At 38.9% G+C, this 23,751-nt stretch overlaps 1 protein-coding gene across 1 annotated transcript in view; it reads right to left on the reverse strand.

The window, feature by feature from the left end:
- Positions 1–23,751, reverse strand: part of il1rapl2 (interleukin 1 receptor accessory protein-like 2) — a 1,145,651-nt gene that overhangs the window by 242,288 nt on the left and 879,612 nt on the right. Inside the window, exon 6 of the mRNA XM_051935188.1 lies at positions 21,620–21,694. Within this exon, the coding sequence (XP_051791148.1) occupies positions 21,620–21,694 (75 nt within the window). The remainder of the gene's footprint in view (positions 1–21,619; positions 21,695–23,751) is intronic.

Consider the following 23,751-nt stretch of genomic DNA (forward strand, 5'->3'; position numbering starts at 1 on the left):
AATATGTGTGGAACAGCTATAGCCCTTGAATAAATCTTCTGCCACTTCTCTTATCTTTTCAGACTTTTTCTATTTTGTATGCAAGTTATGCAGCTTAGTGAACTGGCACACCCATACTGAATGAGCACAGGGAATGAAAGACACAAAACATCAAGCATTACCACAAATGTTGAAAAAGTAAAGTGCTTGCTGGCACATATCATAAATTATTTGACTGTCTAGCATAAACTGGGTCATCTGCCTAAAAACAACTCGCCTATAAGCCATTTTCAGTTCAAAACAGATTTTTATTTCTCTTCTGTAATAGATCATACTAACCTGTCCAGTCTCTCCATTCACACCCAGACAGAGGAAGTGGACTATCCCCTAGGAAGTTACTAAGGTGTTTACTACAGTAGGTCTCAGATTCCTCTTGCTTATTCCAAAAGAACACTGTCACGTATGACCTACAGGTACACATCCAGTTATCCCTTTTCTGTGCCAGTTTAATCCAATTGAGGGTCTCAATGGCCCATAGACTGCCCTGCAGCACCAGTCCATGGCAGGACATGCTCAATCACACTGGATAAGTTTAGAGAGAATCTTTAAGTATGACTTTAAGTTCAGGTAGGAAAACTGCAGGACCCAGTGAAATAGACAAATGGAAACAAGGATGATACACCAACTCCATGTAAAATGTAATCGGTACCAACATTTGGACCTATCCTTTTGATTTTCATGAGCTGCAAGTTATTCATAACAGTGATCTTCTCTTGCTATCTCCTTGAAGAACTCTTGGCCCACCTTCTCTGAAATATTTGCAAGATACCAAGGCTCTTGTGCACCTGTGTTAGTCCTTGCACAGGCAACATTTTTAGAGTCCTTGGCCTAGAACTGTGTAATATTTCTGTACATACAATGTTGTGTATACTCACTACTGCATATACCCCGACAGGAACCAGGACAAAAGAAAGATGGACAAGAGCCCATGTATCTCTTTAGCAATAAACTTCTATATTATAATACAGTATATACATCCAGTACTTTTGCCAGAATAGTTGATTCAAATGGCACTTAAACACTGTATTTGATTATTACCATATAACTTGATGAATATTTTGTACTGTATATCTTTATTTGTAATTTAGACAAACCAATGTAATTTAGTGTTTACCCCCACCTTAGGAATGGGTCTGTTTGAATTTTACGACAGGATTTAGGGAATGTGTGTTTTAAACCAGTATGGCAAGTGTTTCCTTGCTAAAGTCATTTCTACCCCCGCAAATGGGCTAAGGTGTACTTTAACATATGGTTTGGGGGCAGGTGTTAAGATGTTCTATTTCCCCCATTGGTCTGAGGTATGGCTGTTTGGAATTGGCTTGTCTCAGAGGCCTTTAAGTACCATGATGTCCTATTGGCTCTCGGGGTTGGACAGAACGTCTATAAATATATGTGTTTAACCTCAGTATCTCTCTCTTACCAACCAACATATGATGAAGAAGTATCTCTCTCTTGCAAACCTGATGATGAAGACCACACAATGAAGAGCACAGCTCAGCAGCCATTTTGATCAGACATGTGGCTGAAAGCTGAGCACCAATGATGCCTTAACTAGAGACATTTAAGTAACTACAAGTCTGTGCCGCCTGAACTACATATCACCATTTAATCAGGTTGTATGGTTGCCAATATTCAAATGTACTTTGCATTTTGTTCTTATTTATGAATATTATCAATAATACATTGTTTAAACTGTAACTTAACTTCTGCTTGCCTTTTTACTACATCTAATTGCCTGAGGTTATAGATATAGAAGAGAAGGTGGGGATAAGTTATATACAATAGTACCTTATAAACAGTGGTAAGTCTGTGAGATTAGGCATTCTAAGGCTACATATTAATAATACAATAGGGGAAAGTAGAGCAATATATATATTACTCTACCGAGACAAAACACCATTGTTATTGGTATTTAACAGCAAAGCACTTTACTTTAGAATCATTTCAATAGCAGTGTTCCTTTGAAATTATTACTGATTGGTTAGCCTTACTAATGCAGTTTAAAAAAACTTTGCCACAAGAAGTGGTTTATTTAATTCTGTGGCATTTCATAAAGTATGTAATTGTTTGAGTATAGTTTTCAAAAAAATATATAGCAACCAAGGGAGACAGTGGTATCCAGGATTACTCAGTGGCATAGTCGTTTTTCCTTCTTTCTCTTTCTGTCCATCCTGGATCCTGGTTTTAGTCTTTCTTGGAGGCTGTAGGCAAGCCATAATGATGCTCTTTGCATCTTTATACAATGTCCATTTTAATTCAACTCAAATTTCTGTACCATACTTGTTTACATTAATAATCACTGGATAAAATACATGGTCAGATTAAAATAAATAATTCTGTCGGTCATCCCATTATCTTTCCCTCGGCTTGGTGCAACTCCTTCTTTCCCACTTGTCATCTGTCATTCCAAGGGTTGCGTTGTCTTGATCAAAGACATCAGGTACAGTGTGTCCTCAAGTCACCTATTAGCAGCCTTTTTAGGTCTACAACTCCTGTATGTCTCAAGTTTTTATGCAAAGCAACAAGATCCGAAAGCTTTACTTGTTGCCACTACACTAGAGAACCCAATATAACAGAACCGGGAAGCTGAAACACTAACTGTTGTGAGAGTGTGCCAAACTTGAATTGCTGTGTGCTTGTTAACAGTGCACGACTGTCACCTCCATTAATATTGTATGGTATATGACTGGTTCAGAGACAATTGAGGTTATTCAGAATTTTCCTATGTGGAAGAAAACCCCCTGAGGAAGACAGGACAAGTTCAATCAATTAGATTTTTATTCAGTCACAGATGAGTACCTGGATTCTATGTTGCAAGGCATAAGAGCCAACTTACAATTTTCAATTGGCTTTTATAATTTCTTCTTCCTCTCCCCTTACCCTTACTTAATCAAAAAGCATAATATCATTTACTTAAGCATTTTATTTTATTACACTAATGGGCCATCTGTTCTTATTTTTTACTTGTCAGATAGACCCTAAAGAAAGAAAGGTCAGCTTTCTTGTGTCAAATAGACGCATTCCTAAGAAACTGGAAGCTGTCCTACGTCAGCTTACTGCACCCTGTCTTATGACAGATGCCTTTATGAATAACCTGCTGTTATAGCAAAACAGCTTTGTCAGTGTTTAACCTTACAGTAAGTAGCTTTCAAGCAGTTAATTTTTTTCTTTCACACCTATTAGCTTGTTGAAGTTCAGACATTTATACAAAGACTGCCAGACTTTTATCAGCCCTATAACACCACTGGTGCTAGAACAGGTGGTGTGCCCTAGATAACCTGATTTGATATATTTATCTTTTTTAAATAGATGGTGATATACATCAGAATGCGCATCAAGGCTGATACAAGTGCTTAAATAATGTATTTTACTGCTAAAGTCAAAATGAGTTGTTATGAAGCAACTTTCAAAGAGCAATATGTAAAACAGAGCAGAATACACAGCAAGTACATAACAGAGTGTGATTACAAAGCACTGTACAATATGAGAGGGCTTCATTTCACATTTGAGGAAAGAGTTGGAAGACACAACAGAGCAGAGAGGTACCTGGCATGGCAACTGAAGACTGCTCGTGTGTTTTCTAATTTTACTCAGTCACAGCTACTCTACCTTTAAAAGCAATTCATTACTCACCATTTTTAATGTGTCCGACCTTTACCACACTTTACTGAAAAAAGAGAGAATATACAGTATAGCAGAGAAGAGGTTGTGGCTCAGTTATAAATATAAATTCTGAAGACATTAACATGACAGCATCAACCTGTTCTGCAAGTAGCAGCTATATTTTTCTGAAATGTACTCCAAGTAAATGGAACGTGGGGCTAGAAACACAGATCAGCAAAAAAGGTTCAAATGTATAGACTACTAGCCAACCCGCGGCGTAGCATATGCCGCATAATTATTTATTGATGGGTGAACACTTCCTGAACGACAAAATTGTGCAAATGGGATGGGTTTGAGGATACGACTGTGAGTGAATGAAAAGATGGAACTCTGGAGAGAGCAACATACAATTGTCTGTGACTGAAAACTGGTTTTGGCAGATACAGGCATATCGTTTTGAAAGTTTGTCCCTGTGCCTTATTAATTGTCATTGCAAAGGCCAATCTAACAGGAAATTGTCTGTGTGTAAAAGAAAAAGGCAAATTTGAATCTGATGAGGTCAGGGATATCCGGGGAATAAGGACAGTTTGTGAGGTAGGAGCTGCGATAAACTTTACACTCCAGTACATTGCGGTGAATGCTGGTAACAGTCCGTCTAGTGCCATCACAGAGACTTCTTGCTGGCATGAAGTTTCTGAGAAGCATGACGACTGAACCTATTTTAATTTTGAGTTTATGCGGAGGCATGCCAGTGGGAGTAAGACTGTTAAGAAATTCTTCGGGGAATGAAACTTGATCTGCGGGATTGTCTGTGACGATGGAGGCAATGCTGGTGAAAGTTACTTTATCGGTAGGGATAAGTTTCAGTACTTGTTTATTAAGGTGTAGTGAGTCTTCGTTGGTGATGCTTAATATAGCTCGCGTACTGAGTTGTTTCGGAGTCACAGTTGAGAAACACTCTTTTAATGAGTTTTAAGCACAGAGAAAAAATGGACATTTGAAACATCTGTAATGTAATAAACCACCAAGAAAAGTAACATTGCAACAATGCACACTACAAACCGATCGCTGTAAACAGAAGTGAAAACAAAATCAAGCCCGGTGCATTCTTCAGCTACCTTCTCTGCCTTATGCGTCCAGCCCCCTCTCTCTCGCGCGTGTGTCTCTCTCTCGCATGCCTGTATGTGTGTGTGTCTCTTTCTTGCATGCCTATCTGTCTATGTCTCTCTCGCGCGCCTGTGTGTGTGTATGTCTCTCTCTCTCGCGCCTGTGTGTGTGTCTCTCTCTCGCGCCTGTGTGTGTGTCTCTCTCTCGCGTGCCTGTGTGTGTGTCTCTCTCTCTCGCGCCTGTGTGTGTGTGTGTCTCTCTCTCGCGCCTGTGTGTGTATGTGTCTCTCTCTCTCACGCCTGTGTGTGTGTCTCTCTCTCACGCCTGTATGTGTGTGTCTCTCCCATGCGCCTGTGTGTGTGTGTGTGTCGCTCTTTCTCTCTCTCTGGCTTGCTCGCTGCACAGGGAATGCATAGGGAGAGACTGAACATGTGCGGAAATCATTGGCGCGCACAACTGCTTAGTGAATTATTGTTGGTTCTGTCTTGCATGCGTCTTGCTTCCCATGGACAGTTTCTGAGAAGCATGACAACTGAACCTATTTTAATTTTGAGTTTATGCGGAGGCATGTCTGTGGGAGTAAGACTGTTAAGAAATTCTTCGGGGAATGAAACTTGATCTGCGGGATCGTCTGTGACGATGGAGGCAATGCTGGTGAAAGTTACTTCGTCGGTAGGGATAAGTTTCAGTACTTGTTCATTATGGTGTAGCGAGTCTTCGTTGGTGACGCTTAATATAGCTCGTGTACTGAGTTGATCCGGAGTCACAGTTGAGAAGTCGATGTCGCCATATAGTTGTTGAACGGGATCAGAAATAAAAGGAAAACAATGTGAAGATAATGGACGTGGGAGGAGTGTTAGAGTTGGCGGGCGGGGCTCTGTCATGCGTGCCATGGTCGGCTGCTTAGTGAATTGTTGGTGGGCAGGGCTCTGTGAGTTGGCCGGCGTGGCTGTGTCTTGCGTCTTGCCAGCCATGGTCGGCTGCCTTAGTGAATTATGGGCGTGGCTCTGTCTTGCGTCTTGCCTGCCATGGTCGGCTGCCTAAGTGAATTATGGGCATGGCTATGTCTTGTGTCTTGCCTGCCATGGTCGGCTGCCTTAGTGAATTATATATAGGAGCCACTCAGCACCATAATCCACTGCTCTGCCCAAGGAGTAATGTGTAATATGGATTTAATATGAGCTGATGCTTCTTCTTAAGGCATGAATATGCCTTATGTACATTCTCACATCGAATGAATGAAAGTGACCTTCAAGTGCTAGGTGTTATCTCCCACTTTAAATATCCCTGTAATACAGCAAAGCACCATAAGGTATGTGGGAGCTTCACATAACAAACTTGGAATTTAAAATGGTGTAGAAATGGGTAAAAAATTGAGAGAGAGAAGGAAACGGGTTGTGGCGAAAGTAACTTTTTACAAGTGTCCCTCAAAGTTCAGTGCTGGGGCTGCTAATGTTTTGGCGCCGACTGTTCTGGCATGCTGTCAGCCGCTCTGGCTTTTTTCTTGTTAGTCCTGCTTTTTCTCGGCTTACCTTGCTCCTCTGATGTTCTTCTTGATCCGATGATTTCTTACGATCGCCTCACCCTTCTGGCTCTTCGAACGAGTGTGGGGGTCTCTCAACATCTGAGCCTTGATTTCAGTCAAACTTTTGGCCGACTGTTTGAGGAAGTCCCAGCCTTCCTCAACACTGCCCACGGCTTGGCCGGTCGCAGATGGAAATGCCGCCGCCGAGGGAAGCGTGGAGGCACCAGGGCTTGGCTCCGAGTTTCCCGGATCCTTTCTAGGAACAACTCTCCTGGTTTCCAACATGATGTAATGCTGCCGGAATACCACTTGCCCTCGGATTCTCTGATGTACCTCCCTGCCTCGCTCCGTCAACGCCGCCGGGGGGTGAACTTTAACAATCTGCGGCGCATCACGAAAATGTCAGCCACTACGGCTGGTGAGTCTTTGTTAACGTCGTCCCAGCCGCTTCGTTTTGCGCTGATAAATGCCAAATCGGTCGTGAACAAAACTTTTATTCTGAAAGACTTTTTTCTTTCCAATGGCCTGGATTTTTTATGTGCTGCTGAAACCTGGATGTTACCGGGCAAGACGCTCCCACTTACTGAAGTTTTGCCCCCGGGATGTTCCTTTATCAACACGCCGAGAGTGCAGCACCGTGGTGGGGGCTTATTGACCTTATTTAAATCCGATTTCATTTGCAACCGCCCTTCCTTTCCCCTTTCTTTTTCCCCTTCAACTTTTGAGCTTAGTATGTTTGAACTAGTTTGCTCACCACCGTTGCTGTGTACACTCATCTATCGACCTCCAAAATATAATAAGGACTATTTAGATGAATTTGCAGCTTTCTTGGCTGATATTACCTGCAGATATGATCGCTTTCTTTGTTTGGGTGATTGTAATATCCATGTTTCCTGTCCCGCTAAACCTCTAGCAAAAGATTTTCTGGACATTATTGACTCCTTTGGTCTCTCTCAACTTGTAAACGGGCCAACACATGGACAGGTTCACATATTGGACCTGGTTCTTTCTCGCGGTCTCAGAATCAGTGACTTGGACATTTTGCCTCCCAGCTTTTCCGATCACTCGCCCGTTTTGTTTAATTTGGATTTGGTCTCTGTTAAGCATAGTAAATCCACCACTACCCGTCTCTCCCGTGTCATTCCCCCCTCTGCTGCTAAAGATTTTGCAGCTGCTTTTTCATCAATTTCCACATCATGTGAATCCATGGATGTTGATGTTTTATTGCAAACCTTCCATACTTCCTGCTGTTCTGTGATGGATGACGTAGCCCCACTCAAACGGAGACAATCTAAAGTCAAGGTTGACCCATGGCTAAACGAACAAACTCGTTCCATCAGGCAAAACTGTAGGCGTCTAGAACGCAAATGGAGGAAAGATGGTCCTATTGTTACCTTCGACCGCATGAGAGACGTGTGGTCCCAATACCAGAGAGCAGTCAGAGGTGCAAAGAACCGTTTTTTCGCGGATATCATTTTAAAAAACTCTGGCAATCAACGTGTCTTATATAAAACACTAAATGCTGTCCTTTCTCCAGTTGCAACTGTTTTTTCTTCTGCTTCCACTGCTCTTTGTGATCAGATCCTTACGTTTTTTCTGGATGAGGTCACGAACATTAGATCCCAGATCTCCATTTCTTCTTCTGGCTCTGTTGACTTAGCCATTCCTGCACACAGCTCTTTCACCAGCTTTGAACCCATTTCGCTCTTCCATCTGGAAAAAATCGTCGCCTCAATGAAGCCTTCGGGCTCTCCGGACGATGTGGTGCCGCCCAGACTCCTGAAAGATGTGTTTCCTGCGATTCGATACGACGTCCTAAAGATCATAACTAGTAGTCTATCTTCGGCTATAGTTCCTCGTGCTTTCAAACACGCAGTTGTACATCCTATTCCGAAAAAACCTGATTTAGACCCTGCCGTTCTTTCCAATCTTCGTCCAATTTCCAAACTACCTTTCTTGTCAAAAATACTAGAAAAAGTAGTTTATGAGCAATTAACTCATCACTTACAGGACCATCAGGTAATGGACCTTTTTCAGTCAGGCTTTAGGCCCCAACATAGCACAGAAACCGTGCATTTACGTGTCCTAAATGACGTCCTTTTGGCATTGGACTCAGGACTTCATGTGATTATGGTTCTTCTCGACCTATCTGCTGCGTTTGACACAATCGATCATGGCATCATGATCTCCCGACTCGAATCCTGGGCTGGTGTATCTGGCTCAGCCCTTGACTGGTTCAGGTCATATTTCTGCAACAGGACTCTTAGAGTCATGTTGGACGATTTTTCATCTGAATCAGTCCTACTCCCATGTGGGGTCCCCCAGGGTTCCATTTTAGGGCCACTACTTTTTTCAATCTACATTCTGCCTTTAGGTGCAATTTTCAGAAAACATGCAATTTCATATCATCTATATGCTGATGACTGCCAAATTTATTTTTCCCTTAAGCCAACTGACTCCACCAAACCTCTCCTCGACTGCCTATCTGACATTAAGGATTGGCTGGCTGTAAATTTCCTTCACCTGAATGATTCAAAAACCGAGGTCATTGTTTTTAGTCCCGACTACAAACAGATTCCATCTTTTGGCCTCGACTCTCTTCCCACTCCAGTAACTTCATCTATCTTTAATCTCGGAATCAAAATGGATTCGTTCCTGAAAATGGATGCTCAGGTCAACAGCACAGTAAAATCCTGCTTTTTCCAGCTCAGGCGTATCACCAAACTCAAGCCTATTCTGTCTAACCATCTCCTGCAATCAGTAATCCATGCATTTATTACGTCCCGGCTTGATTACTCTAATTCCTGCCTTTATGGTATCAGCAAAGCCACTCTTTCTAGACTACAACTGGTTCAAAATGCGGCTGCAAGGCTTCTAACAGGGAGTGGCAGAGGCCAACATATTACTCCAATTTTAAAAACCTTACATTGGCTGCCGGTTAGATTCAGAATCGATTTTAAGATACTCCTCCTAACTTATAAGGCATTAAATGGTCTAGCCCCCGCCTACTTGAGTGTTTTGCTCCATCGATACAATCCCCCTCGCGCTCTTAGATCCGCAGATCAGCTCCTTCTAACCGTTCCCAAGGCATGTTCCAAAGCTCGTGGTGAAAGGGCTTTCTCCATCAGTGCACCCAGGCTCTGGAACTCCCTACCCTTAGTGGTTAGGCAAGCCACTTCAGTTGCCACATTCAAATCACGCTTAAAACACACTTCTTCACATTGGCTTTTAATTCTTAACTTGTTTCATTTCCTACTTGTTTTTCGTTATTTTCTCTATTTTATTGGTTCCTCTGACCTGTTTTTAGTTTTTAGTTCAAATTCTCTCTTAATGTTTGCTTTAATATTTTGTTTTTAGTCCTGTTTGTTTTAACTGTACAGCGCTTTGGTCGGTTGTAATGCTGTGTTTTTAAGCGCTCAACAAATAAATATGGTATGGTATGGTATGGTATGTATATCATCAAGAATAAAAAATATAAGTAACAAACTAGCTACGTTTGCAAATGACACTAAACTAGAGCATGTAGATTGGTGGTGTGTGGGAAATTTTCTATATCTTTATACAATAAATTACTGGCAGACAGTGTGGTGCAGTGGTTAATGCTTTGGACATCAAACCATGAGATGGTGGGTTCAAGTCACTTCACTGGAAAAACAAAAGAAATGTAACCCAATGAACCTCAAATATTATAGGTCACTTTGGATAAAAGTGTTGGCCACATAAATAAATATACTAGCTGTGTAAGTCCATGCTGTAAAAAGCCCAGGGTCCTAGAAACTATTGAAATTGTCAGAAAAAAAATTGAAAAGCAGCGATGTCAGGTAATTGAAAGGAACTACTCTGGACATCTCTGTCCTAGGTTTCGTTCTGCTGACGTGCTTGCCTCGCTTGTGTATTAACGATGGGAGGAAAAGTAAAGGGTATGCAGTTTTGCCGATGTGCTCGTCTCACTTGCATAAGAGATTCTGTCTTTTTTCATGGTTTTACTTTGACAACAGAGTCGCTTTCTTCTTCCAACTTGTTAACTTGGGGCTGCCTTGCCAGCTCTTTCAGCTTCATGCTATAGTAGCCTCGCATTTCCAGGCCGGACAGACAGCCACACACACTTTCATGCGTAGATGTTTAGTTTTCTGTTTCCTTGGAGATGGAGCCCTTACCCCGACTCCACCTCTCACTTCTGGGCCGGACAAACAGACACACAGACTTCCACGTGTAGACGTTTATATATAAGATATTACTAGTGGAACATGTGAACCTCCGGCCCTTAATTAAAAAAGAATAGAAAACAATTGAATTGATATGAGGGCTTAAAGTAGGTGTCAGGGTTTGCCTTCTTTGGATTTAATGGTTACATTTTTTGTGATGGTTTTTGCTCTTTGTTTGTAGTGAACATGGCAGCAATAAACCCTAATTTTTAGAAAGTCATTTTGTTAAAGTATTTTATAGATTCCTCTGTTTTTATTTATTATTCTATTTTTATTCTGTAGCACTTTGGAATTGCTAAAATATAAAGTGCAATATAAATAAAATTTATTATTATTATTATTATTAGCAATAGCATTTGATGCGGGAACAATATAACATTGGCAGTCTTGTGTAAAATTAGATTGATAGTACATTTTCATTTCTTGAACTGGTCTACCTTCTGTCTGTGCTTTTTGGTTTTCTTCTTCTTCAACTTGTTTCATATTATTAAACACCTAGGCGTAAAGATTGTTAGCGTAAATGAAACATTGTAATTTTCAAAGCAAACAAGGAGAGATGTCTTTATTTTCAGGACTCAAAATTCTCTGTATAAGCACTTCATTAAGATGTACTGTATAACGTAAAGATTGGGAGTGAGTGGAGTTTGTTTTCTGTATGGGTGTAGTCAGCCAATATATTGATAAGCTTGATTATGAAGTGTGAAGACCTAAGCACCATGTCCTGGGAATTAGCAACACTGGCTTTCATAGATAAAAAGGATATGGAGCTGTTGATACTGCGTGTGTGTTGTAAATAGTGGTGCCTTGCACTTAATGTGGAAGTCTTTCAGTAGTTATAGTGCTTATCAAATGTAGAAAGTGCTTATAGTGCTTATCAAATGTAGAAAGTGCTTATAGTGCTTATCAAATGTAGAAAGTGCTCTGCGTTATAATGGTGTTGCTCTTGTGTAAAAGCACTTTGAGTTTTTCAGCCTGATTCAGGCCACAAAAGTGCTTAAGTGCTTCATCTAAACATGTACAGTATGTACATGATGTCATTTAACCTGTCTGATGTCTGTCTGTGGTGTTTTTTGTTTTATCCTCAACTCATCTGAACACGTGTATCCCATGCTCCCGTGGATATTCAATAGAGGTTCTCACAGATGTAAAAAATAAGGAACTGTTGATAATGTGTATGTGATGTAAATTTATGACATACTGTAATATTGTGAATGAGTGTAAGCTTACAGAGGAAGCTGTCAGTGTTTGTTGTGTCTGCATTCTGTGACCTGAAGTTAACGTGTAAGTCATGGTCTATGCTTAACAGATTCCTGTCAGCAATGCCACATACATACCATGTGTCCATGCTTCTGTACTGTTTTTGTGCCAGACATGTGGCATGATTGCATAGCCATTGTATCTGTGTCAGGTAAGGCATGTGCATGGCCATGCATTTCCTATCATTCAAATTACGCTGCTGTGTACTATGCTGGTCATGAGAAGGAGTCACAGCCTAATTTCAGGACTATTGTAGGCCGGATATCCAATTCATGTCTTGTGTTTCATGTGTCACAGCATAAAACAAAGAGGAAGATTCAAGGGCCATGGATGCATAACTTTTTGTGTAACAGACGCTCAACTTGACATTAGATAGATAGATAGATAGATAGATAGATAGATAGATAGATAGATAGATAGATAGATAGATAGATAGATAGATAGATAGATAGATAGATAGATAGATACTCCAAGATGGAGCTGATGAGATCATATGATGAGTTTTTTTTTCTTTTATTATTAAACTATTTTATTAACTGTATTATTCATATAAGTAGTAACTATCCAGACAAGGTACTTGATGTTAGATGGACTATTTGTTTCTCTTCATTTTGATTGGTGTAAAATGCATGTAATGTATTTACATAACAGTGTTATGCAAATCATTTCAGTTTTTATCAGTATAAGCTCTCTGATATTTGATAGCAGTTTGTCACAGTGAACCATTACAGTAGTGATGTTAGTTGTTATTTTAAAGAAAATATGGTAAAACTTTAGTTTACATACTACAAAAATGTATCTATTACTCACTTATTATTATGTAACAAGACCTTAACAAAGGTTTCTGTTGGTCTTCAAAACACTTATGAGATATCAGTAGACAGGTTATTCATCTCTGTGCTGTGTGGCATATTGACATGATGGTAAAATTACTTATTCATATAAAGGATTCACAGATCTTATATTAAACATGAAGTATAAAGAGAAATGTGTCTCAGTTAAGCCACCTCAGACCACTCCAAAGTGAAGTTTTGTTAGTGGGACACATTGCAGAGATGAATGAACAGTTTACTGATGCTATTTAGGTGTTATGAAGACCCAAAGAAGTGTTTGTTAGGGTAATTTACATAATAGTAAACGAATAATAGATGCACAATTTGCAGTACCTAAACTAAAGTGTCACTGTAAATGAATAACAGTAGATACTATAATGTCAGCAAAAAGCAACAGATGGACCAGGATAAATCTCAAATTTAGGCCTTCATATAGCAAATGAAGGTTTTACATATAGAAAAATTAGTTAAGGATTCACAATGTATATGAAACTTGAAATTACACATTATATATTACAAAAAGAATCCAAAGTAATAGCTCACTCATTAACTTCCACAAGAGTATGCAGAAGTGAAAAGAAATGCTAATAGGATGTTAATATATAAAGAATGAAGTGTTGCAGACAGGTCAAAAGAGGTTATTCTCAAGGTATATACTGTACATAGCATTCATCTATTGCAGGTTTGTCTCCATTTTACAAAAATGACCCATGAGGGCCTAAGAAAATTCAGAGGTGAACTACTAGACTGACACTAATAAGGAGCTGAACCTTGTTGGTTTAAGCAAACAAGAGTTTAAGAATAGACATGATAATGTTCAAAATTACAAAGGAAATTACTATAGCACCATAATTACTAATGTTAATTTAAAATTAGTTTTACCAAACAGAACATGTTGTAAAGGATAAGGTTTAATTCCATCCATCCATCCATTGTCCAACCCGCTGAATTCGAACACAGGGTCACGGGGGTCTGCTGGAGCCAATCCCAGCCAACACAGGGCACAAGGCAGGAACCAATCCCAGGCAGGGTGCCAACCCACCGCAGGACACACACAAACACACCCACACACCAAGCACACACTACGGCCAATTTAGAATCACCAATCCACCTAACCAGCATGTCTTTGGACTGTGGGAGGAAACCGGAGCGCCCGGAGGAAACCCACGCAGACACGGGGAGAACATGCAAACTCCACGCAGGGAGGACCCAGGAAGCAAACCCAGGTCCCCAGATCTCCCATCTGAGAGGCAGCAGCGCTACCCACTACGCCACCGTGCCGCCCTAAGGTTTAATTCCTCACAGGTATTATACATCATTTCTTCACACCTAAAATTCTAAGTAAAAGAAAATGATACTATTATATGGGGAACGTCTATGCTCGATTTTACAAGGGCTGAATGGTTCTTCTAATCAAATTATCGTTTCATCTAACATTTAAGATAAGATATACAATACTATATATGTCAACAAAGGTAAAAATAAACCATTAACTTTCAATGCATCACAGATATTCACAACTGTCTTCTTGACCACTAAGAATGATATCCCCCCATTAATTTAAACACTTCTGTTGTGATTCTCTTTACTGTCTTTTAAAGCTGATGAGATTCAACTGCTTTTCCTGTAAATAATGCTCTGTGGGTCCAGAATACTGTACACAGAATACATCACTTCATCTCTGTTTTCTTTTACATTATTATGCCCTTGAGATATGAAGATCAAAACAGCATGTGATATTCAAAAAACATAAACATGAATCTGACAAACTGCTGTGCTCAATACTGATAACCCAGAATCCAAGTAACCAAATGGAGTGAACACTATAGCTAGGACAGTTAGGTATTTATTTTCTTAAGTTATTGCAGGAACTTGTGTTTTACACTTGTTTACAAAATTAAAATAAACAATAGCACATAGAGTAAAATTAATATCCTCTATTTTAAAAAATCCTAATAATAATAATAATAATAATAATAATAATAATAATAATAATAATAATAATATACTTTGTTATGTAAGACAGGTGTTAAACACATTGAAAAAATAAACTGTAAATGTCATTTTTAATTTGTCATGTGAGTAGCTCCTCTGTGTAGAATATCACAGCACATACAGTACACACACACACACACACACAAACACACTCCAACATAAACATTCATATAGTATACACAACAGTAAAGGGTACATTTTTTCATAGGATTATAATTCTTGTAGTAAAGGGGAAGAACAGTATATAGAGGTGCACCAAACAACAAGGCCTTTTGCAAAGAGGAGCTCACGTAGTTACTGTATCTGCTAAGATGAGGCTAAAAAATTTATGAAATTTGACAACAAATTAAAAATCCCATTTTTAACCTTATGATAAGTACATTTTTAAATACATCTCTTTACTGTATGTATGCCTGCATTCTGTCTTCTTGGGTTACCAAATACAGTAAATTTTACATTAATTTTACTACCTGATAGCTTAAAAAGAATATTTTGGTTATTCCACTTTTATGCCAGTTAAGATCAGAGATCAGGAATGATGATTCTTAGAGAGAAAAGTTGCATTTAGAGAAATAGAAATAAGCACATTCATTGAACTCTGGGTTAAGTCTGTGGCAAGAATATAATACAGAGTAAGTAAAAAATGCATTGTCAAGAGAAGTAGAACCGCATGCTCCAAAATCTTATTTAAATGCCAGCTGTTATATAAACATGGTATTTAAATAAAAAATGCCTCAGGTAAAGATATTTTCCAGCTCTATAGGGGCTCCACAACATTATTTCTTAATCTGTCTTTCTATTGCCTCTGTCCTGATGCATGTGCAACAATGATCTATAATTTACCCGGAGAAGACAGTTTGAATATGCATTCTCCTGAACTGTTCTGCTATTGTCAAGCTCACCAGCAGAAAAGGGAGATTTAAGCACCATGTACTGCCCGAGATCCCAAGTGCATCCAATGAGAAGCAATAAACTAAAATAAATAAAGTTAGTCTATTTTAGCACCAGCTGCTCAGTTCCAATGAAAATAATCAGCCACTCTGACGGCCCACAATATAAATGAGAAGGTACGATTCCTTGCCGGGAGGCTGAATGTCTTGACCCACTTCATAGCCACCCCTCTCCTCTGAGAAAATGCATTTTCTTTAACATTAGCAGGAGTATAAGAAGGAGCAAAGAAAGCTGGAAGAAAAATAGGTCTTGAACTGCTGGATAGTTGAAACACTGCTTTATCAAGGAAAATACAGACAGTCATCACATTATAGGTATGTCCACGATATACTTTGTGAATTTAAAGTGGCCTGAATACTTTCTGAATCCATTGTGTGTGTATGTGTGTGTGTGTGTGTATAAGCGATTTTGCTAACATTGTCTTCTTTTTCACCTGCAGTCCCGAGAGGCAGTCCCAGGAAAGCACCTAACGTGCCAAGATGGCCCCAACCCTTCCAGTCGGGATCCTAAAAAAAAAACAAGCAAAATATGGCAGCCCATAATGGAACCGCCACCAATGGAAACAGAGTCACAGAGCACTCACTGACAAGTGCCTGTTTACTTTTGTGTTGTAGTAATTTAAGATTTCTGTTATGAAGCTCGAATATTGATCAAATTTCTTTTTGATTTTTGTTCTTTTCTGTAGTTAGATACCTGCAAAGTCATGGCTACCTCCCAATCTATTCACCAGTCATGATATATATTTTATATATATATATATATAAAATAAACAATATAAATTGTACACAATGAACTGAGAAAGTGTTCAAGCCACTTCACATTTTTGATATTTTGTTATGTTGTTGCCATATGCTGAAATCATTTAAATTACTTTTTCTCACACCAAGCAACACTCAATACCCTTGAATGACAAAATAGAAACAGGATTTTAGAAATTTTTGCTAATTTATTTTAAACAAAAAACTGAAATATCAAATTGATGCAAGAATTCAGACCCTCTACTCAGTACTTTGTTGAAATACCTATTACAGTGATTACGGCCTGTAGTCTTCTTTGGTATGACAAAACAAGCTTCACATATCCAGGTTTGTGGATTTTCTACCTTTCTTCTCTAAAGATCCTCTCAAACTGGTGTTAGGTTGAATGAAGGCCATTGGTGGATGACCATTTTCAGATCTTTTATCTGCATGTTTTTCTGATCTTCACACAGGTTCTCTGCAGCCCAACCAAAGTCACCATCAGGTTCATATTCACTTCTTTTACCTTGGGATTTCTCTCACAATTGCTCAGTTTGGTTTGGTGACCTGCTCTAGGGAGAGGAGTGTTTGTTCCAGGTTTCTTCCATTTAACAATTATGAAGGCAACTGTGCTCTTGGGAAACAATGCTGCATGATTATTTGTAGCCTTCCCCAGATCTGTGCCATGACACAATCCTGTTTCTAAGCTCTGCAGGCAGTTCTCATAGCTTGGTTTTTGCTCAACTGTAGGATGTTATACAGGATGCTTTCCTAATCATGTCTAGTCAAATGAATTAACCACAGGTGGACTTCAAACAAGGCACAGAAACATCTCAACAATGACCAATAGAATGGAGAATTAACCTTTTTTGAAACATTAGGCCTGTGGTCTGCTTGCCCATCATCTTCCTGGTTTCCTTAACCCTGAAGTGCTTGCGCCTTCACTGTCTGGCAATCCTTGTATCTTTTGCCTTTTTCTTCAGAGCTAAAGGAGCCATGGCAGGGGGCAGCCATTCTAAATTCCATCTGAAGTCCAACTTTCTACACATAAAAGCCTAAAACGCCAACGGGTCGCATTGTTTTCTGATAGTTCCTGGTTTTCCTTCAGCCCTGACTGTAGACATTTATTTGAAAGGCCAGACACCCAGGTCTGATCTCTGGTTACTTGCCCTTACCATCTATCAGAGTAGCATCCATGATAGCTCCCAGAAAGTGTGTAAAATACTCCATGTGATCAGGTGGACCTGTTAGTGCTCTGGGTGTTGGCTAAACACTGAAATTTTAATCTTGTACTATGGAATACACATATGATAGCTATTACAAATGATATCAGTGCAGATATGCATATCTTAAACCAATCAAATCATACATGAATATTCAATCTGAAAATAAAAGCCACGTACACCTAACTAGCATCACATTTTTCTTGAATTTGTATTTGCATGTACTTAAGTGAGCTCAAGATGGAAGGCTTGATTACTGAACAACAAACAGTAACACCATACTATAAGAGCCTTCAGGGACTGATTACTTTACTTTCCCAGCTTTATGGGCCACAGAAAATGCCTTTAAAAAAATCAAATTCAAATTGTGGTTAGCTTCACACTGTTCCCCTGCAACATGAAAACTATTGGCACCACAGTATCATTAATTATAGTCACACGTCCCTGAGAGCAAAGCAAGCAGTAAAGAATGTGTGGGCTCTTTTCCTATAAGAAAGTCTCTGCCATCTTTCTTGAATGCTCCCCAGGGTTGTCAAAGTATGCATTCCTCTTCCTCGCCAAACAGACTACTATCACTTGAGCTTCTAGTCCCTAGCTTCACACACAGTCATCTTCCTGCCCTGCCTGTGATGGGTGTCCTCCCAGTTCTTATAATATTTTTTCACAAACCATTTAATTAGCAGTGAGTGATTTTTCAATGAGTCACACAATTTTGATTGTCAAGGATGTCCAAGGAGTGTAAACAGTTATATTTGGAGTGTGCGTGTGTGTGTGTGTGTGTGTGTGTGTGTGTGTGTGTGTGTGTGTTGTGAGGGGGTTTTGGGGGGGTTCACCCCAAGCACTTACAAGTACTAACATATTGATCATAGATGGAACTACCGTCCCCTAGTGTCAGTCCCCTAAACCTTAATTCCCGGAGCCTCTTTTGCTGATCTTAGGCACACTGTGATAATTGGGAATTACTCTGTTTCACAGACTAGTCACCATGGATCTCACACTCAATTTGAGTTTCAGTTCTGTCTTATAGACTATGATGTTTGATGCCTTCTTCTGGCTGGGGAGCATTGCTTGGGTGCAGACTATGGCCTATATACTTACAGTACAAACTTATACATGCTTGCATATTATACACTATTGTTACTCAAGTGTTTTGGGAATAACTTAAAGTCTCCCAGAAAGGCAACAATAAAACCTCCCGGTAGAGAGGGGGCACTGTCACTCACCTCTTCTCTTTTGTTGCCCACAGTTTTGAGGCTTGCACAGCACTTCCGCAACCACCCTGAAGCTCCGCTCCTTCCATGATGCAGATATATAATCAACGATTACACCAGAAGTGAGAATTCAGTTTGGACTCAGTGACCGAGACATCTAAGAGCTCTCAGCAATCCTCAGCACAACTTGTTTTTTAGCAGTTTTGAGAGCTCTTTATTATGACCCATCTTTACCCTGCTATTAAACGCACTAACCAGCTAGTACTTCAAACCCTCCTTTTGTATAATCTTTCTTCATTTCCACAGTGACATAGTACATAGTACGTATACTTTAGATACTGTATATCCCTAATGTATATATATTAAATATGTACATATTTAATACATCATATACAATATAGATACCATAGTAAATCAAAAAATAAAGACAATTTGAAAATTATGCAGTAATTCCAATGGATAGAAGCTAGAGCAATACAACACGTTCAAGAAGGGTTATGGGTAGTTTGAATGCACACAGCACAACGCTCTGCCATTAGTCTAGCTGAAAACAAGGTCAAATGACATGGACCCACTGCTTTGGGATTACACCATTGTTGAATAACGCACCATAGTGAAACTTCTTTGGGTAGAGGGAGTGAAACCTGCTGAAATTCATTGAAGGTTGTTGGCTCAGTATGGAAGTGAAAACAGCATGACTCAACGAAAAGTTTATGAATGGGTTTAAAGTGGGAAGAACAAGTGTAACCAACCGAGCTCAATCTGCTAAGACCATCAACATTGTGCACACAAACCCTCATCAACATGGTGAATGCCTTCATCAAAGAAGGCAGACTAATTACATTGCCCGTTGTTGCTGCACATTTGGATATCAGCTATGGAGCTGCACATGCCATAGTGCGTGATGACTTGGGGTGTCGTAAAGTTTGTGCAAGATGGCTACCCAAACAGCTTAATGATCTGCATAAGCCAACATCCTCTGGTGAATTTTAGATGGTTTCACTACCTCTGCCTAAAGAAATCTCACTATGGTGCATTATTCAACAATCAGGCAGCAATCCCACAGCAGAGTGTTCATGTTCATCTCACCTTGGATTCAACTGGACTAATGGCAGAGTGCTGCACTGTGCATGTTTGAACTACCCATAAACCATTGTGAATGTGTTTTATTGCGTCAGCTCCTAACTGTTGCAGGTACTGTGTAATTTTCAAATTGCCTTTTTGATTTATATTCATATAATAATAATAATACATTTCAGTTTTTTTTTCTTTGACATACTGAAATTATGAATAAGAGCATGAGCTAAATACATACAAGTAATACAAATATAAAACATGCTTACACAGAATACAACACAGCTGCCCAGAGATGCACACATCCACCATGGAGACACACTTACCCTTCTGCCCCTCTGATCTAAGACTGACAAAAAGTGAACCACGACATGAAATGGAGAATGAACAGATGAATTGAGTTATCTTATATAACTGAAAGCTGCCATGGACATTTCAATTAATTGTTTATAATAACTTACAGGATAAGCTTTTTGGTAAAATCATATTGAAAAAAAAAATCAGTTTTAATTATATTCTTCTAAGGCAAATAGTTTTGTCATGTTTGTAAAGCACTCAGTGCTGAGTTAAGAAAATGTGGTATATAAATGTTTCATTATTATTTTCATGTTTCTGACCTTAAATTCCATCCACTTCTTTACAGTATGTATATAGTGCCTATAAATCACTACCACAGAGCACATTACAAAGCAATCATGAAGAATATTACTGAACAGGAATAATTGAATTAATCATCATCCCAGCCTGTATTTTCCAGCATTAGCTTTGACACACCAGGAAAATAATTTCAAATAATTTAACATACTGATTGGATCTTTCTTTCTTTTTTTAAGAAAAGCGCCTTGGTTGTCTAGAGCTGCATAATTAACTGCTTCACTGATCACTTACTGTATTTTAATGGAAATTTAAAATATTTACAATGAGCTGTACTTGACAACTTCTTAGTTATCCACCCAAGGAAAAAATAATGTTAATGTGCATGTACTTGTTCACTTGGTGATCTATTATTCACATAGAGATGCTAAAAAAATTGATTGAACATTATTGCTGTGAACCATTGAGCTTGTGTTTTAAACTTTGAAAGATGAAACTACATACAGTAACAATGCCAGAACGCCTGTCCAAAGATTCCTTTTGCATTCCCTCTGTAAGGCCAGAGTTTAGTGGCTGCCAGCTTCCCAGACTGGACAGACCCAATCAATATCACTTCCTCACCTTTTTTTCATGTATTTTTTTATTCTGAACTCTGCCATAATGCAATTTAAGCAAATAGCACGTTTGATTGTTGATCATTTTATTTTTGCTATCTAATGAACATAAAAAGCAGCAGTCTTGCACCCTTAATTTTTGTATATTACCTTAATGCAGTAAATGCTGTCATTTTAGTACCAAGTGAGGGCTGGCAGCTGTAGCTACGGCCAAAGATGCCCACTAAGTTTCTGTGAGTAATAAACAGCAAAGAGAAGGCCTTGAGATGTGTCATTGAAGTTATTCATATTTCAGATACAATATAACTTTCTTTCTAAAGGCCTTGATAAGCAGGATCTATAACACAATTCAGAATGCCTTCCAAGTAGTTATTAGTGGAAAACCACCAAAGAGCAGTTGCAACATTTTCCTTTCTTTTTTTTTTTGTAAGATAAACATTCACAATAGCGAAAGGCATCAAGCCTCCCCCCTAACACAAACTAATTTTACCCAAACTAGTCATGCGGTAAACTCCAGTATGATAAATGAGCAGAAGAAAATTGATTTGCACATAATAACAGCAGCAATGAACCTTTCTTGCTACATGTAATTTCACCCATCTGTTAGCGGAAGGAAAGTTAAGGATGTATTATTCCCAGGAGGACACTTACCCAGCTGGACATCTATAACACTTGGCTGGTTTTCCGTAGGGAAGAGTAGTTTCGGAGGCTTCTCTGTGAGCAGAGCTGGAAAAACACACACACATACAGAAAGAAGTGAATTTCAGTGGTGAACTGAAGGCTTAGCTGAGCAATGGCGAGACAGGATTTGATGCTCTGCTCCTGTGTCTGAGATCAATAAAAAGAGAGCAGCAGGGAGGCTGAAAAGAAACTTGCAAATCTCGATTTCTATACACTTACTGGAAGTAACAAGAAATATAAAGAAAACATTGCATATTTTTCTTTGCTTTCATAGTAAGATCATTTATTGACTGTTTATCAGTTGTTCCTGTAAACAATGATCCTTGATGTACACAAGTATCTCTTAAAATACTGAGGCATTATATGCAACACACATTGTCTTTGCAAAAGACTGGCACTTCATCCAGGTTAGGTTTCTGCTTTTGATACAGAAAAATATAGTTGGACCTATGGATGAATGGACAAATAGATAGATGAATGAATATATAAAAAAAAGTTAAGGATGGAAAGAACACATTTAGAAATTATAGTGGTTCACAATACTGCCTCCCAGCTCCAGGAATCCAGCTCTACATTTGGCACCTTTTTGCTCATTAAGTGTAGCTTGAATGGTTTCACTAGATTTGTGAGGAGTGTGGTCAGGTTACTTTAGTTTTTCTTCCACATCCCTCTAGAAAAACATGTCATTCTGATTCACAGTTTAAGAATGGCACTTTGTGAGTGTGGCTGCATACATGAGTGTGTCATACAGTGTGGTGTCACCCTGTCCAGAGCTGGCTCCTGCCTTATACCCAGTGATACTTGGATGGGCTGTGGCCCACCACAACCATGAAATGATTAAACAGGTTTGAAAATGTAATGATACATTGTATTAAATGTTACTTTTTACTAAAGAAACTACCATAGAGCAATAATGCAATTGTTTCCACATTTCTGCACTCTGAACCCTGCCAGATGTTTTTTATATAATTATTATTATTATTATTGTTTATTTGGTATACATTTTCCAAAGGCAACTTAAAGAAGCAAGAAATATTACCATTTTTATTAAAAAAAAAAAAAAACTTTAATTGCACAGACTAGTAAAATGGTCTGCTCATGGTAAGAAGGATTCAAAGGACAGCTTCATGGTTTAAAATCTAATTTCCAAACCACTAGGTTACAATGCCTGCTTTAGGCTAGTGACCTGCAAACAGTGAGTCTACTCCACACCACACTAAAAAAAGGACTGTTGTTTTAGTTTTGGCCATTTTAAAGATCCAAAATAAAATATTCTCAACTGTAATACAATACATCATTACAAGCTAACATCTCATCACATTCCTGTTATCCACTCTTTGTTTCTAAACGGCCACAAGCTCTTTTCCTCTTCTTAACATTTACCTTTTCTGAAAAATCTTCTGATAAGAAGAATCACAGAATACTGCGGTGGTTTTATATAAAGGATGACTAGCATTTTCTTTAACACCAGTACCTATTAAGCAGGCAGTACAAGTATTTGATTTCCCAAGAAGAATATTTAGAAAGCCTAATTATGTAAAGTGATAATTGACCCAGTTTAGTATAATTGGTACAATTGTTGTTAATATGTAAAGGTAAATGGCACTTCTGATGAAACAGTAGATTGTTGATTAAAGCTCGGATTGGATAAATGTGCACCGCTGATAATTGACATTCCCTCTAGAGAGGGAGTAAGGTGCTAAAGGAATGGTGGGAGGACTGGAAAGGGAAATTCTTTCAATAAATGTGTACGCAGATGTAGAATCAAAGCAAAAAGAACAGGACAACGGGGAAAAAGAGGGGATTCCATTGAGTTCAATTTAATGTATTCTTGCATAGCATTCTACTCAGAATATAGGCAATGCAGAATGATAATGGTAAATATAGTACTTTAAAAATCTCACATTAAACAGCAAACAAATCTGTCCTTAACATAAAAAAATCAGGGAAAAAGAATTTTTCATTATCATACTTGAGATATGGAGGAGAGGAAAACAGCTGACAAAGGGGGAAAGGAGAAACACTCAAGTTGGCAGAATTTCTAGAGAGAATAAACCTCTGGGGGTCCATGGTTCCTTATACCAAAGCAAATCAAAGTTCTT

The sequence above is a fragment of the Erpetoichthys calabaricus genome, chromosome 12 (assembly GCF_900747795.2).
Source record: "Erpetoichthys calabaricus chromosome 12, fErpCal1.3, whole genome shotgun sequence".
Classification (NCBI taxonomy): Eukaryota; Metazoa; Chordata; class Cladistia; order Polypteriformes; family Polypteridae; genus Erpetoichthys; species Erpetoichthys calabaricus.